This window comes from Pelodiscus sinensis, chromosome 1 (assembly GCF_049634645.1).
Source record: "Pelodiscus sinensis isolate JC-2024 chromosome 1, ASM4963464v1, whole genome shotgun sequence".
Classification (NCBI taxonomy): domain Eukaryota; kingdom Metazoa; phylum Chordata; order Testudines; family Trionychidae; genus Pelodiscus; species Pelodiscus sinensis.
In genome coordinates, this window is record NC_134711.1 from 121,910,656 (window position 1) to 121,927,624 (window position 16,969).

The 16,969-nt window shown below is 40.8% G+C and overlaps 1 protein-coding gene across 3 annotated transcripts in view; it reads left to right on the forward strand.

The window, feature by feature from the left end:
* Window positions 1-15,429, forward strand: part of PARVG (parvin gamma) — a 38,011-nt gene extending 22,582 nt beyond the window's left edge. For all 3 annotated transcript variants that reach the window (XM_075899659.1, XM_006127732.4, XM_014575793.3), the window contains 3 exons: window positions 1,874-1,975; window positions 8,401-8,473; window positions 10,649-15,429. In XM_075899659.1, coding sequence (XP_075755774.1) covers window positions 1,874-1,975; window positions 8,401-8,473; window positions 10,649-10,728 — 255 coding nt within the window. In that variant the 3' untranslated portion in view covers window positions 10,729-15,429. The remainder of the gene's footprint in view (window positions 1-1,873; window positions 1,976-8,400; window positions 8,474-10,648) is intronic.
* The last annotated feature ends 1,540 nt before the right edge of the window (window positions 15,430-16,969 follow it).

The following is a 16,969-nucleotide window of genomic DNA, read 5'->3' on the forward strand; positions in this document are numbered from 1 at the left end:
TCTATTGCTCAGCTTCCACCAAAGAGGATTGAACCTGTGAAAGAGCCATTCAAGTGGTAATGAAACCATTTAAAAGGTATCTGCCAACCTCAGGTATAGACTGTCAGGTTCTGAAATTATTGTGTTAGTCTATAGGATCTTAGTTTAAAATTTGTTTTTTAAAACATTTCATTAGTGTGCTGCTGACGATTATAATATCACCTCTAAAAATCGATATCCGTCCCCTTGGGTTGCCATCGGGCACACAGGCACTAGTTTAATAGAGCTGCGTAGGGCCCCATAAATCCTAAGGAGAGCCCTGGGTAAGGCACAGATCTTGTCAGTGACATTTTTAGTAGACGTCACAGACAGGTCACAGGCAATAAAGAAAAATCCACAGACGCTCATGACCTGTCTGTGTCTTGTACTAAAAATATCCCTGATAAAATGGGAAAGAGCTGGGCAGCTGTGGGTGGCTGGGTGCTTTCAGGGTCCCCCTACTCCAGGAGCAGGAAGCTGCAGGGATCCCCCTGCAGACACTCTGGTGAGGAGCTGTGGGGGACCCCGGCCCTGCTATGGCATCAGGGGACTGTAGAGGTTGCAGTGGGGAACTGTGGGAATCCTCCTGTCACCTGCAGTAGCTAGGAGCTATGGAGTACTCCCCTGTCATAGCAGTGGGGAGCTGTGAGGATCCCCTACTCCCTGTAACTGCTGAGTTGTGGGATCCCCCTGCTCCGCATGGAAGCTGCAGAGCTCTGGGAATTCCCCTGTTTCCCAAAGAGGCTGGGAGCTGTGGGGTACCCATGCTTCCTGTGGCATCTGGGAGCTGCAGGGTACCTCCCTGCCCTTAGTGATTCAGAGTTTGGGGCTCTGATGCTTTTGAGGGGGGGACACAGCTTCCTGCCTCTGTGAAAGTTGCAGTATTGCTCGAAGTCATAGATTCTGTGACTTCTGCAACCTCTGTGACCAAACAATAGCCTTATTTATAGGTCGTGCTTATTCCAGAAGCAGAGGCCTGCTTTGGGGACAATGTGGTGGCACAAGCACTCAAAGAGTTCCAAGAGGGTTTGCACCTCATCAGCCACAAGGGAAGAGTTTGCATCTCTCAGTGCGCAGGGAAGAGTTCACAATGCACTATCGGTGAGGAGGGGTGCAACCTGCTCACCCCAGTGAGGAGGTGTGGAACTATAGCTCTCTCTCTTTCCACCTCCCTTTGGTGCACTTGGTGCCTCCTGGGGCACATGAGTGGGAGGGAAACAGTTCTTGTGCTCGTGAGATTGTGGGGATTATGATTAGATAAAGTAGGGTGAACTAGTGGAGGCCAATTGGGATAGGGGAAGTCCCTTGTTCTCTTTTCCTTCTTGGCATTTGGCCTGCACATGCAAAGGGATGGGAGGGGGAGGGGAAACCTATCCCACACCTAGCAATTTAGTACAACCATTAAAACCTTTGACGCAATAATAATTCCAGTGGCTTGCATTATATGGCTGGAGACTGCCGTGTCAATCACTGAGAATGGAGCTTTTGAAGGGATTGCTATCAGGAACCCGAGATGGAATTTCCTTTTATGTAAAGATACATATTTATTTTTGTTTGAAATCTCTTCAAACATCATGGGACATTTCAAAAAGGTCATTTGTATTGCTATCCTCCACACAGTGTTACATTCTTACCAGTAGGGATTTATGAACCTTATATATCTAGAGATGACATTTTGTGTATAAATCGGAGTCGAGGTAATAAACCACTAGCTTGTTTAATTAATAGTGTATATTCTCAGTTTCTCTTTCCATAGAACAACATTTATCTCCGAGTAAAACTCTTTATATATGTTTTTTTCTGGCGTTGGTAAAAGCCAAATTAATAAATAATACTTCGGTGTTTTTTCTTATAGTTTGCAGATGGAGTTTTCTTGCTTTTGTTAATTGGACAACTTGGAGGGTATTTCCTCAATTTAAGAGACTTCTTCCTGAACCCAAGTAGTGAAGCAGAAATGGTAGGTTATTTTTTTTTTTTACTCAAGTCCTTATCTTACATATACCTTACATGTGCTTTATGCATATGAATAGCCTCATTGAAATTGCTGAGACTACTGACAGTGTGTAAAGATAATCATATGGCCTCAGACAACACACAAGAATGCTCTAAGCATGTTATAATCTGTTTTTTAAAAAGCAGGTTCCTGCCCCCACAGGCTGTACTGAAATCTACCAGGACCCTACAGAATGAAAGCAGTCATTATTTACTTTCATTACAAAGACACATGCACTGAATTCCAAGTGCTTTAAATATCCCTGTTTGCTGCATGGGTGTTCATGTGAATTCAGTGTTAGATCAACTACCCTAGAAATTTCTTTGTCCATTTAGCCACACAAATGACACAGCAGGGGATGGGCCACAGAAACTCTTCACGTCCTTCCATAAATGTGCCTCAACCATAACCTGATGGAAACAACTCTAAGGCCCCACGTAAGCCAAGTGACATTGCTAAAAGTTTCCTGCTATTGTTAACATTAATTCACCCGACCCTTTCTGAGCCAAGCTGAGAGCTCTAGAGTACAAAGCCTATCAAATATTGACCCTCTTTTAAAACTCTGCTAATTAGATTTGGGGGATAAAAATCTAACCACCGCTACTGTAGCTCAGAGACTTTATTTCAATTTAAAACACTTCCCCCAAATTCCTTGTGTACTCTAACTCCCCCACATTTTAGACATTAATTGGTACAGTAGAACATGACAATGTAACCTTCACTGCAGAACGCCTCTGAGATTTAAAACATGACGTTCCTGTTATAAAATTGGTGACAATCAGCCAGACCTTCAGGATCATTATTGTGTATCATCCTTCACTCAAGCTGAAAGCTGGTAGTTCAAAGCCAGGAGATAGAGTCTGTGTATCTTGGGCAGAGTGAATTGGAGTGGATGCTAGTGAAGGGAAAAACACAAAAAATAAAACAAATATTGGCAGTTTAGAATATTGTCTGTAAACTCAAATAAAACCAGATATGGTGGTAGCAGATCCCTGCTCAACATAGACTGGAACTAAACTTTACCTCTCAGAGATCAGCTCACTAGGTCATCTGTGGATGGAGCTATCATTTACCTCTCGTGCCAATGGATGGTGCAGTCTCTGTTCACTCCCATCACTGTCCTCCCTTTGATGTCAGAGGATGGCACTATCCCTTCCCCACTTTTCTTCATTATGGATGTATCTAGACTACAGGGTTTTGTCGACAAAAGTGGACTTTTGTTGACAAAACTATACCTGCATCTACACTACCGCTGAGTTCTGTTGACATAGCATTGACAGAACTCAGCAGTTTTGTTGACGGCAATAAACCTCATTCAGTGAGGAATAATGCCTTTTGTCAATAGATTTCTGTCAACAGAAGGCTTTATTGCATCTACACTGTCCTTTGCGTCTACACTCTCATGTCGACAGAGCGGCTTGCTTTGTCGACAGAACTGGATGTAGTCTAGATGCTCTTTGTTGCCAGAAGCTTTGTTGACCGTATCTGTCGACAAAGCGTCTGTCAACAAAAGCCTGTAGTCTAGACGTACCCTGGAGGTGATTAAGGTTGCCTTGGTACTTTCCATATATCCCATTATAAGAGCTTGTTTTCAGCGGAGCAGAATTTTGCCAAACGTCAGCTGTTTGGGCTGTACTTTTCCAGACAAGGTACTTGTCTCAGACTGAATCTTTTTTCCAGCTAAAACAGTTCACCTGCTTGTGAAAACAGAGTTAGGGGAAGCTTTGTTGTTTTGCCTATGCTCAAAACATGTTCACAACTGATTTTGTTGAGCAGTTCTAGCTCTAGTTCTAGAGGTCTTTTAGCATGCTTGTGGACAAAAAACTGCCTACATTTGGCTAAGTTATAAACCTCTCTGTTGATACATGGTTTGTAGAAAGGTGTTTGAGTTTGGTAGCTTAATTCCCCAAAGATTGTCTGCACTGAGCATTCTCTGTCCTCTCACTGCTGCTGTGTGTCACAGCACTGTGCATGTACCATACCCTGAGAGCAACCAGGCATGCTCCAAACATGGAGCTGCAAGGCAGAGCAAGACTGCGTCTGCAATTGCTTCTTCCGGTAGGTGGGGACCATTGTCGGCTTGGGCAGTGGAACTGAGGGCAGGGAGGGTCCCTTTTGTTCTCTCCATGTTTCTGGCTGCAGGGCCTAGGTAGTGCAGGGGAAAAGGAGGAAGCAACCTCGGTGGGATTAAGGGAAACCAGATAGCAAGTGTGAAAAATTGTCACTTTTTTTCAGGGGATATAGCTGTGTATATTAGCCACACCTCCTAATATTGGGATGTTGGGTCATCCTAGTGGGAATGCAGAGGGATGAAGAAGGGGAGAGATTCAGGGGCCAGAAGATGAGTAGGAGGAAGGGAAAGGGGAGCAGGAATTGGGTTGGGGGGTGTTTCATAGATTCCAAGGACATAAAGGACTCTTGTGATCATCTAATCTCAGCTCCTGCATAACACAGGTCATGGAACTTTCCCCAAATAATACCTAGGGTATAGTTCTCAATCTGTGATCTGCAGACCCATGGGACTCTGCATACTATATCTAAGATTTCCAAAGGGGTGTTTGCTCCATTCAAATTTTTTAGAGAAATAAAAAGGTTGAAAACCACTGAAAAATACCGAATCTTGATTTAAAAATTGTCAGAGATGGAGATTCCACCATAGCCCTTGTAAATTATTCTAAGGTTAAATGCACTCACTGTTAAACATTTATGTCTTATTTACCATCTGAATTTGTCTAGCTTCAACTTCCAGTCACTGGATTGTATTATACCTTTCTTTGCTAGATTTAGGAGTCCATTATTAAATATTTGTTCCCCGTGTAGGTATCTATAAACTGTAATCATGTCTCTCTTAACTTTCTCTTAGGTAATCTAAATAGACTGAGTTCTTTGGGTCTAACACTGAGACAGATTTTCCTAATCTTTTAGTCATTCTTGTGGCTCTTCTTTGAACCCTCTCCAATTTATCAGTATCTTCCTAATTTGTGGATTCCAGAACTGGTGATCACCTCTAATACCATTAACTCACAAACATCTCACTCTTCCCACCTCTAATATCATCAATTCACAGGCATTCACCTTCCTTTCCCCCCCCCCCCCCGCATCCCTATTTTGTTCTGAAATGTGATTTGTCCTTTTCATATGTGTTCATTTTTTTAATTGTATCCTTTGGTATATATGGTTGTGACTACTTTCTTCCACTATTTGATCTGAGGAAGTGGGTCTGGCCCACGAAAGCTCATCACCTAATAAACCATCTTGTTAGTCTTTAAAGTCCTACATTGTCCTGCATTTTGCTTCAGCTACCCCAGACTAACACGGCTACATTTCTATCACTATTCTAGTAGAATGGAAAGACTGTTATCATCACTAGATGTCCCTTCCCCCACTCAAAATATAAATATTTATTTACCCTTATGCCTTGTGTGCCTTGTTATCAATATTTCAACCCGTTCCATCTAGTAATGGACCAATACTATTGCCAGGATTCTTTTGTTTCTAATATATTTTTATTCTAAAATGTCTTTTTATTGTCCTTAACTCTGCTGACCATACATTTTTCCTGTGGCCTTTGCTTCTCTTCTATTTTTTCCACAATTCCCAAGTTCTGATTTATATTCACTACTATCATCTCCCCCATTCTTCCAGTTTTCCAGTTGTTTTTACACGTTCTCACACTGTCTACACTTCCTCTTTAAAACCAGGTCATTTTTTTAAAACTAGCACAGGCTTGTTCTTCAGTTGCGGGATGATGGCTTTTGGGGCATCTACTAACATTTTCTTAAATGATTCCTAGTTATCGTTCACATTTTTTCCTGATTAAATTCTTCCTTCTAGCTGATTTGGCACATAAATGTTTTCTGTTTTGTGAAATTGGCCCCATTAAAGAACCAGGTGTATATATTCATGGTCTGGACTTTATTCGGCGTGCAAATCATGATCACTTGTACCTCAACTACCATGAATTTTTAGTTCTGTGATCAGTTCCTTTTTATTTGTTAGGAAAAGGTCTAGTAAAGAATTCTCCTACCAAGGCTGCAACACTTCTTGCGTTAGGAAATTGTCAGCTATAATGTTTAGAAATTCCAGGGATGTTTTAGGACTGGCAGCATGAGATCGCCAGCATATGTCTTGCAGATTGAAGTCCCTCATGATCATGCAGCTTATTTTCCTACACATTATAGATAGGTGCAAAGGAGGCTGTTATCTTGTTCCCCATTGTGATACTCTGCTTCATAGCAGACACCAACTGGTCCCCCATCTGTGTGTTTTATCAGGTAGGACACTGATCTGAAGCAATCAAGATAATTTTCTGCTAAGTGCTCAGTGATCTGGAAACAGGTAGTGCTGCTTTTGACACAGAGTGCCACTCTCCTTCTCCTTTTCCCTACTTGATCCTTCCTAAACAGGTGATAGCCAGTTCTGCTGCTGGCTGCTTTCATGCCCCAGCCATAGAAGCTCCATGCTGGGGCTTGAGGGAGAGGCACCTCTCCACCAGCTACAGCAGCATTGGGAGAGGCATCTCCTCTTGCTGCCATCAGAAGCCCTGGCACAGGGCTTTCTAGTCAGTGCGCAGGGCTCAATGGGAAACTATGTGGCTGCGCAGCTTAGAGGGAACATCTGGAACAGTGTTTCCTGAGCTGGGCTGCTTAGGATCCCCTCAGCTTCTCTGATTCTCAGTACTTTAGTATCTCTCGTTATTCCTCCAGTCCAAGAACCTTTTCTTCCAACATACCCATCAGCTTGCAGGTCATGCACATGAACTCCCATCTGTGTTCAGGAAGAAAAGAGGACATGTCCGGTCATAAGCGCTGACTCCCAGGTGCTACAGGCCTGGAGCACCAATGGAAAAAATAATAGGTGCTTTGCAGCCAATTCCCCCCAGTGCCTCTGATTTGCTGGTGACCTCACCGATTAACTCCTCCCACTACAATCAGCTGCTTTGCCTAATACAGGAGGCTCTGGGAGGGTGGTTGAAGGAGCAGGGATGCATGTGCTTAGGAAGCAGGTGGGAAGTAGTAGGATGGGGTGAGCACTTGGGGGAAAATGTGGGAGCAGGGCCTGGAGTGGAGTGGGGGGTGGGAAGAAGTGGAGATGGTGGGGGCTTTGGGGAAGAGTTGGGGATGGAGCAGCCCTCGGGCCCAGAGAAAGCCAATGCTTATGTGTCAGGCGATGGAAAGGAAAGAAATGGGAACAAAGACAAGCTAATGGCATGGGGCTACTTCCTATAAGGATGGAAATGCTGACCAGTATTCTAGTGCCTCTGCTTCCATCTGGAAGTGCAGAAAGATGAATGTGCTCCCTTTATCCAAACCAGTTTGCCTATCTGCCGGAAATGTCAGTATTGTGTCTTAAGGTTTATATAAAAGTTCTACCTGTTACTTTTCTGTGGAAGTCTCATGAACTTGCTGAGGGGGAAAAAATGACCCTTCTTACTTGGTAATTTCATTAAACAATCATTTTATTTATCCCGCGGTAAACAGTTTGCAGCTCCATATAATCCTTTCATTTTCCTTGTCTGTCATGGATTTGGAGAAGATTATAAAGCTAGTTTCAAACTCTGTCACTGTTGTTTGTAAATCACAAAACCAAGTGGAACACAAAGGTATCTCAGAATAAAAGATAGCTGCACTGTAAATGGTACCTCCTGAAGGATAAACTGATCACTAAGAAGCAGAATGGCTAAGAAAGCAATTTAAGTTTTTGTTCTTTCTTCATGAAAGGAACAGTCTAATGACAGTCCCTAAATATACCATCTGTCTTTAGGCTGTTAAAATCAAGAAGGGAATGGGATCTGGATTTAAAATCAACAGTTCTGCTGTCATTTTGGAATGAATGCAGCACTTACAATGTTGTTGTCCTGTTGGGAAGAAGCTATAAAAGGAATACCAAAGAGCAGAAAAATATCTTTTGTGTGACATCCATGAGGATATCCTCAATAATAAGTATGAATTTAGACCTTTGTATGTTAAAACTTTACCCTAATTTTCATTGTTACAGTTGTTCAGAACATTGCAAACATTTAGCATTCTAAATGAAAAATAGAATACTTTCTGCAAATTTAATTTGATGTTAAAGTTTTTCCTGTATTTTTATCAAACTCTTAGAGCTTTTGGGATCTAATTAAAGGCTTTCAGAAAACTTTTAAATGAGTTGATCTTTCTTCATCCCTTTTCATGTAATTTTGAAAGGAAAATTGGTTTCTTTTTTTCTGATTTGGTAATTGGTAGAAGTGATTATAAACTTTCCATCAGAATTAAAGAGATTATGAAAAATATGTTGGTGTAGTATAGCTAACTCCCATTTCAACTGCCAAAGAAATAAAGCATACACTCTCTATATTTGAGTAGAGTTCACTTTCTGTTTCATTGAGCACTTTTTCTGATCAACAGATTCACAATGTTAACCTTGCAGTGGCTTTGCTGACAGATGGAGGTATTTTAGATTTTCCTGTCAATGCTGAAGGTGAGTCACAATATAGTATTTGTTCTGGAAGAGAATAATTCTTGCTTTGATTCATGAAGAGCTAAGGCCATCAGCTAGAGAATCTTCTCCATCATGACGCCTGCATATTCCATAACATTTCCTTTACTAAGTATGCCCTGTAAATATCCTATATTTTAACAATCTAGCCTTAAAAAAAAAAAAAAATTCTGTTGTTACAATACCCACTTTAATAAGTCAACACCATTTAAAGCAAGAATGAAATTATCTAGGGGTGTGTCTACACTACAGGCTAAGGTCAAATTAAGATACGCAACTAAGTTAATTGCGTAGCTGAAGTCGAAATACCTTAACTTGACTTTTGGCGCTGTCCACATGGCAGGAAGTCGAAGAAAGAACACTCTTCCTTCTACTTCCCTTACTCCTCATGGAAGCAGGATTACTGGCATTGACCGGAGCACCCTTCTCAGTTCAAATTGGCTGTCTTAACAAGAACCACTAATTCAAACCATGGAAGAGAGACAGCAGTAGCTTCAGTCTTCTCTGTAGTGTAGATGTACCCTAAGATACATCAATTGTTGTTGAAATTACCACTTAGGAGGTAAGTGTGCTGTGTGTGCCAAAATCAGGAGGTGAATAGATTAGATTTTTAGACCCAGAAGATTCCATTATGACCATTTAGTTCAAGCTCCTGAAGAACACAGAGCATCTATTTTCACCCAATCTTTCTTGAATCCATAACTTGCTGCTGATTTAATGCGTATCTTTTAGAGAGGCCCCAAGTCTTTAAATAAAGATGTTAAGCTATGGGCAATTTACCAGAAAGCTGTTCCAGGGTTAAAAATTGCACCTTTTCCCATTTGGGTAGTCCATTCATGAGCAAGTTCAGAATATGTATACATATGAGCATATATAAGGGTCAGCTAGCTATATCTACATTATTGGGTAGAGCCAATACAAAATGGAAGGTGTGGGAATTATGAAAATTTTTGGTTATCTTTTTTCATTAAACTTTTGTTTTGGATGGCTTTTTCCAACCTGCTCTACGCATGGGTATCTGTCATTCATGTCAATGTAAGTGATTTGTGAAATGGCAGAGAGAAAGCGGAGTCTTTATGCCCTGTGCATGGAACCTGGAGTTTAGTGGACCATTCTAGTTTCCCTGATTTGGCTTTCCCAGGTTATACCTTTTTTTGTGGGTTTGTTTAAAAGCAATGGACATCCATTTCTCAAAATGTGCAGGACTGCCTCAAGTAATGTTTACTGTTGATTAATGTGGGAAATATAAACTTCAACATCTGTGTGTCATTTATATACAGCTACATAGGCCAGATGCTTAGCTGATGCAATTTGGTGTTTAATAGAACTATACTGTTTACACCAGCTGAAGATGTGGCCTCGTGGTCCTAATGCTGGTCTGTGTTCAGTACAAAGCCACATACCTTTACACGATCTGAAGAGAAGCATCAAGCCCTCTACATCTTTCATCATTTGGATGAAGTATTGGTTTGAATACAAGCAGATGCATTGATTAGCAAATATTTTGTCAAACAGGAATTGAGGTTGCTTAGCAGTACAGTGTGCACTTTCAGAATATGGAAGTTAGCCCCTGAAAATTGAAACCTCCAAAAAGCAGGAAGTACAATCACAGAACAATATGCAAACACTACGGGCTCGTCTACACTGGCCCCTTTTCCGGAAGGGGCATGTAAATTTCACCAGTCGTCGTAGGGAAATCCGCGGGGGATTTAAATATCCCCCGCGGATTTCCCTACGACGACTGGTGAAATTTACATGCCCCTTCCGGAAAAGGGGCCAGTGTAGACGTAGCCTACAAAGCCAGGAAATGAAGAGTTAAGGCAATGCCTGCTACTATTCACATTATTGTAGAATTACGAAAAATACAGCTATCAAATCTTATTAAATTATCTACTCTGTTGTCTGCCAATGAAGAATTGTTTCTTTCTGTATATTACTGATCCATTGTGGTAAAGGCACCTTTTTCTTCTCCTGACTAATTTAAGAAATCAAGAAAATCTGATAACTTATATTTCCTGTTTTGGTTCTTGAATTTAGTTAGACTATAATTTGGGGAAAGTGAAAGATTACCTTCAATGCTTTAAGATGTGCAGTCTCTCTATCTCAAGGATTTCTAACGTTTCCCAGCTGGCTTGTTTCTTTCTTGTGTATCCACAGATATTGTGAAAGGAAATATGAAGACTACATTGGAGGTTTTGTACTGTTTGCATTCCAAATACAAGTCCAAAGAAGTATGAAGAGTGAAACCAAGAACTAGATTTTCATGCTAGCATATTATGGGTTTAACATTCAGTCCCTAGTGATATGTTTGCAAGTTTGCACATGCAGACACCTGTGTATGACACTTGTTGCATTAATATGCTTTAAAAAGTGTGTATGCATGCAAAGTTGCAGTTACCTAACTTGTGCTATCTATAAATGTGTGTATTCAGGTATTCTGCTGTTCTCTGGCTATGAATTTTACTGCAGAATCCACCCTTTGCTCCCTATAAGGCTCCAAATGCCTCAAGAGTAATCAATGTGCTTCCCACCTGGACTTGTACTGAGGCGGCTGCAGCACCCTGATAGAATTGTAGCCCTTGGAACAACTCCCAGGGGGCTTGAAGCCCATAGGATGATAACTTTGGTAGTATATTTTCAAGCAGGATGGTAAGAATAACTTCTAAAAAGTGGCTCTGTGGATGAAATTTGGCAAAGCATGAAATGTTTGAAAAAATCTGCTTGCTTGCCTCTTAAAATACATTGGACAGACTCAGAAGCCTATGCAGGCTTCCACACCTCCTACAAAAGTGAAAGATTACTTTACTTTAGAAGATTACGTAAAAGAGCCTGCTTATTTTCCCTTTAATCTAGCACCAGATTGTGGGTTGCTGCAGCCCACTTCTCCTTGCAACTCTTGTGCACCTACACATGGCCAGACTGAATGCTAGCTTCTGAACTACCAAAGTGCAAGTGGAGAGACTAGCATGACTCCACCTTCCCCTATACAACAGTTCATGGTAGGGTGGGTTGCTCATTTTATCCTGGTAATATTCAGAGTCAAGGAATAAGGAGAATTCACACAGAAACCCTTCTGTAGCTGCCATTTCTGAGTTTGCTCCTATGAAGCACACAACCTTGTTGAGACTATACAGGATACCTGTACCTCCAGCAGCTGCCACTAAGGCAGTGCACCTCCACAACCCCCACCCTAGTATAGCTGTGCCTGAAAAAGCCGTACTCCTTTCCTTTAACTGCTGCCCTTCCGTTTAAGTCCAAGGCTCTTTGAGGCTTTCTTCGGCTTCATTTGACCTTAAAGTTATTTCAAATTTGCGTTTCATGTATATTTGTATGTGTAAGGGTTTCTGAGATGGGAAAAAGTGAGCTGTGATTTCATTTTGGCATCCCTTTTAACCAATGTAATTTCCTGTGTCAGAGACTCTGACATTTGATTCCCAATCAGATTCCTCAGTCTGCGTATTAATATGGGAAACCAAGGCACTCCAAGTTTGAGTATTGATATTTAAGAATTTGTTGTGTCTACTTCTTGATTATGCAGTCTAAAAGAGATCCTTAGATGGCATTATTGATAAATCATCCCGTTGTGGCTTTGAAAAAGTAGAATGATGCAAAACTACTAGAGGAGAGAGTTCCTCCGACTGCTATGAACATAACAATCCCATTTGCATTGACAGTAATTACCAAGATACATTTTACAAAGGAAAATCCACTGTCTGGTGCCAATGAGTTACAAAAAAGAGCATACTGTTTCAATAACAAAAGTTAATGAAATCAGCTATTAAAAAATTAAACCTGATATACATTCTTATAGCTATTTCCTATATGAATCCCTATAAATATTTTGTTTTATTCTCTTGGCCCTCATCTATACTAGGGAGTTATTTTGAGATAACCCTTTAATTTCAAAATAACAAGCGGAGCATCCACACTACCAAGCCTGTTATTTTGAAGGAAGAGGCTGGTTATTTTGAAATAACTCCTGCTTTCCACAAGGAATAATGTTTATTTGAAAATGTTATTTTGGGAGTTATTATTTTGAAATAAGTTATTCTGAAATAATGTTCTAGTGTATATATGCCGTTTGTGAGCCCCAAACGTCTGATGGGGGAAGCCCTTGAAAGTTGGTGTGCTTTATTCACCAGTACTTTTACTAGAACATTACCTGAAGCTTAGAACACAGATTACTGAGGATATAGAATGTCCACCAGAAAGGATTTCATGACTCTGGAGACTGGTACTATGATATAAGCACAGCCATTTGCTTGTAGGTAATTGGTTAGAATCCAGTTCATGTCGCCAATGACTGGACGTTAAAACTAGGTGATATGTTTTTAGTGGGTAATGCAAAATGAGCTCATGATCTCAGTCCAGTTCCTGGCTGTGTGGTAGTCTGTATCACATAAATGATTCTTTCCTAATCTTTTCAGTCGATGTTATTCACATATGTATTTTACAGACTGAGAAAATGAGGTACAGAAACGCTAACAAGTTAGTGTAGACCACAGATGACCCAAAAATGCTGACTTCTAGACGTTTCCTCTCACCTCCAGAAATCACATCTTCACATTTTCCCTTTTTTCTTTCTCCTAAACATGGCTGTCCATTAAACATACCCCTTCCATCGAAAGCTCCAGAGTGCAAATCTTGCATCTGATCACATAAAAGCTCTTTAAATATGTTGCCCTGAAATGAGTGAAGGCATGATCTCGAAAATTGGATATGAACCTGATTTTGAAACATTATTTTTGTAAAGGGGAATTTCTAATAAATAATGCAATGGAACGGGGGTGGAGAGAAAGCAACTATTTAGATTCCATCTCATAGCATTTAAAATCTGTGGTCTGATCCTCAGCTGTTGTAAATAAATAAAGCTCTTTGGAAGACAGTGGATTGATTTATGCTGGACAGGGGCGCTGGAACAATTTTTATAGTGCGGGTGCCTGGAGCCATTGACCTAAACTTGTATATAATGAAAACCACTTCAAGTCAGAGAGTGCTGCTGCACACCCCCACACCTCAGTTCCAGCACTTACGATGCTGGATAGCTATTTTGCTCCTGAATAGGCAGTTGGACTATGCTCTCCTTCCCACCTCACGTTCTTGTACACCCTTTTGTCATGAATAATTTTTTTAGTTTTATTTTTGCTCTATGTTTTCAAAAGGATAACAACGAATGTGTGTGAATCTGTAACATTAAACTAGAGAGTGAAAATGAATAATTTAATGTGTCTTTCACACGTTGAGCCAATTCATAATGTGCCTGATGGCTTGAAACATTTTGATAAGCACATGTCTGGTTATAAAAAGCCTAAGTTTGATTTGTAAAGCATACTGTAGAATCTTAGTAATCCACCATACAGCCTCCCACTGCATAATTCCCTATAGAAATATGTACAAGTACACTACTTATGCATGGGACACAGTCATAGATTTGTCATGAGTTGATTAGTAAATATAAAGTGACAGTCCTAAAGCACATAGTCCATCAGCATGGAATTTGGGGAGGAGAATTATTTATTATTATTCTAAGATGTTATTTGTGCCTGGCACAACCAGTGACAGACTTGTTCCCTTTTTTCTCTTCTTATTGGTCAATAAAAGAAAAACATGCCTGCTTGTTCTGTATTAACTGGCAAATATATCATTACATTTAAGTATGCCATGACATCTCTATATTGGGGTATTCATTTTCCTTGCCATGTAATTAAATATACAAATGAAACTCTCCTGTAATTTTTAAATCCTAGTATTTAAGCATCCCCTGATGGGAAAATTGGGTGTGCTACTTGAAGCCTAGTGTATTTTCTTTTCATTACACAATGGAATGAAGGCTGGTAAGAATTTCTGGAGCCAATGGCTCTGAGTCAAATAATTTTAGAAGACAGAAACCATATTGTGCTGTTCTATGAAATATTCAACAGGTGATCCAAGATGCTGCTGTTAGTGTGAATGGTAAACAACAGTTCACCTCATACAGGGTGTTATCAGCTTGTCATATTGTCCTAACTTTAAAGATGAGTACACTGTGACAGAGAAGTGACTTTCAAGTAACGACATAGTGAACCACCAGCAAAGATGTGAGCAATACTAACATGATCCCAAGGGTCTCTCATCCTTATTCCGTTAGATTGTACTATCTCTCAAGCACATACTCTGCCTTGCAGATAGCAGAAGAGAAGAGCAGCACTTGGAAGACAATGTCTGATGAGAGGCACATTGGCAGCAGACCCAATTACTCAATGTGCTCTGAGTGCCCTTACCCAAGATTCCCATCTTGTGGCAACAGGCAGTGGCAGATTGGCCACTGAAACCTGACCCCAGCCAATTAGGGGCCCCTGAAAAATGGGTGCCCCATACCCTCACTCCACACCCTAGCAGGAGCACTAGGCAAGTGGGTTTTCTCTCACCATTAAAAAAATGTGTCCTGAACCCTATTATTTCAGCAACTAAGCAAAATGGAAGGTTAGGATTTTATTCAGAGACATTTCTAGGGTATTTTTCTCAAATTTAAACCCATGAAATCTCCTCCAGCCACTGACATGATATAAAACAAAATTAGTATTAGGTAGGCAGAAAGTGATTTTTTTCCTCAATGGAATATTTGGTGAAAAATTAAAAATACATTTTTTGGGGGGTTCTGAAATAGTGCCTCATGTTCCCTTTCCTCTCTATGGGCTGGGATCCCTGGTCACACTATATTTCCCATAATGCACCATGGTCTTCCTCTTGCTGAGGGGATACATCATGGAAAGTCATATAGCTGCAGTACATTATGGGAGATGAAATTTGGCCTAAGAGCCTGGTCCACAGAGAAAAATAGGAGCATGAGGCAACTTAACTGCAACTACTATGAGGCTCTGCAGTGGCATTTCAAGAAAAAAATATTTCTGTTTCATGGTGTTAATTCTGTAGACTAAAAAATAAACATTTTTCATGGCTGCTTTTGTGAAAACGTTGTTTAGTTAAAAAACTTATTTTCCACACAAAAATGTATACAAGTCCTGTTCTGAGTTTTCACTATAACGTGTGCCATTTCATCCCAATGGATGCAAATTTATTAATGGTTTTGGCTATCTATCTCACAGGACTACCCAACTGTTGCACAAACTATTATGCCTTATACCAGGCTACAGAACTTTGTAAACATTTTAGAGACTTTGAGAACTCCAGGGTTATCAAGAGTGTATTTTCTCTGCCATGCTCCCATCATAGCTAATCTAAGTCATGTGACATATAAAGGGCTCGTCTACAGTGGCCCCTTTTCCGGAAGGGGCATGTTAATTTCACCTATCGTAGTAGGGAAATCCGCGGGGGATTTAAATATCCCCCGCGGCATTTAAATAAAAATGTCCGCCGCTTTTTTCCGGGTTTTAAAAAAGCCGGAAAAGAGCGTCTACACTGGCCCCGATCCTCCGGAAAAAGCACCCTTTTCCGGAGGCTCTTATTCCTACAAAGGGTGCTTTTTCCGGAGGATCGGGGCCAGTGTAGACGCTCTTTTCCGGCTTTTTTAAAACCCGGAAAAAAGCGGCGGACATTTTTATTTAAATGCCGCGGGGGATATTTAAATCCCCCGCGGATTTCCCTACTACGATAGGTGAAATTAACATGCCCCTTCCGGAAAAGGGGCCAGTGTAGACGTAGCCATAGTGGAAATGGGAAGGGGCTCTTGTGGATCACTTGAGCAAACAACTGGATTTCATTTTGGTTTATCTTCATGATTCAATAAAATCAACACCTCTGATTTCAAGTATTTTTTGGTCTGTATTTGTCAGCTTTTATGATGGATGTTATGTTACTTTAATGGTGGTCAATGTAGTCGGCTGAACACCCTTTGAGACTTTAGCCTCCAGTAGGGATGTAAAATCCTGGTTAATCAGTTAATTGATTAAACCTTAGGTTTAACTGGTTAACAAATTAAGTGGGATCCCGCTCCCCCTGCCCTGGGCTGCTGCTGCTGGCTCCCCTATGAGCAGGGTCTGCTTCCGGGTATTGGTTAACCAGTCATTAGTGATGTTTACCTGGTAACCGATTAACCAGTTACCTGTTTTCATCCTGAGCCCCTAGTTTACTACCAGGGCACTTATAGTAGAGGCAAAGGCAGTGTAAACTCCCTCCCTGATGCCATAACGAATTAATGTACCAAAACCTATCTTGGAGACTCCAACTATTTAATTATCGACATGAATAGCCCCAGGAACATCTGATTGCATGAGGACTGGTTAGAGCAATTAGAAGGCAGGTCTATTGCGATGCTCCCTCAGTCCTTCATGTTTCTGAGATCATCAACCAGATGTGTTGTGACAAATTTCTCTCAAGTGTAAAGAACATTATGGAAGGGCTTTGTTTAGGATACTTTGCTATGAACCCAAAAGGCCGGAAATCACTATTAAAACTCTTTTTAGTGGATCCCCACAGCAGGAATTTTGACTCTGGCCCATCTCTAATTTGGAACCCAGGTAAAACAAGTATCTTGTACTT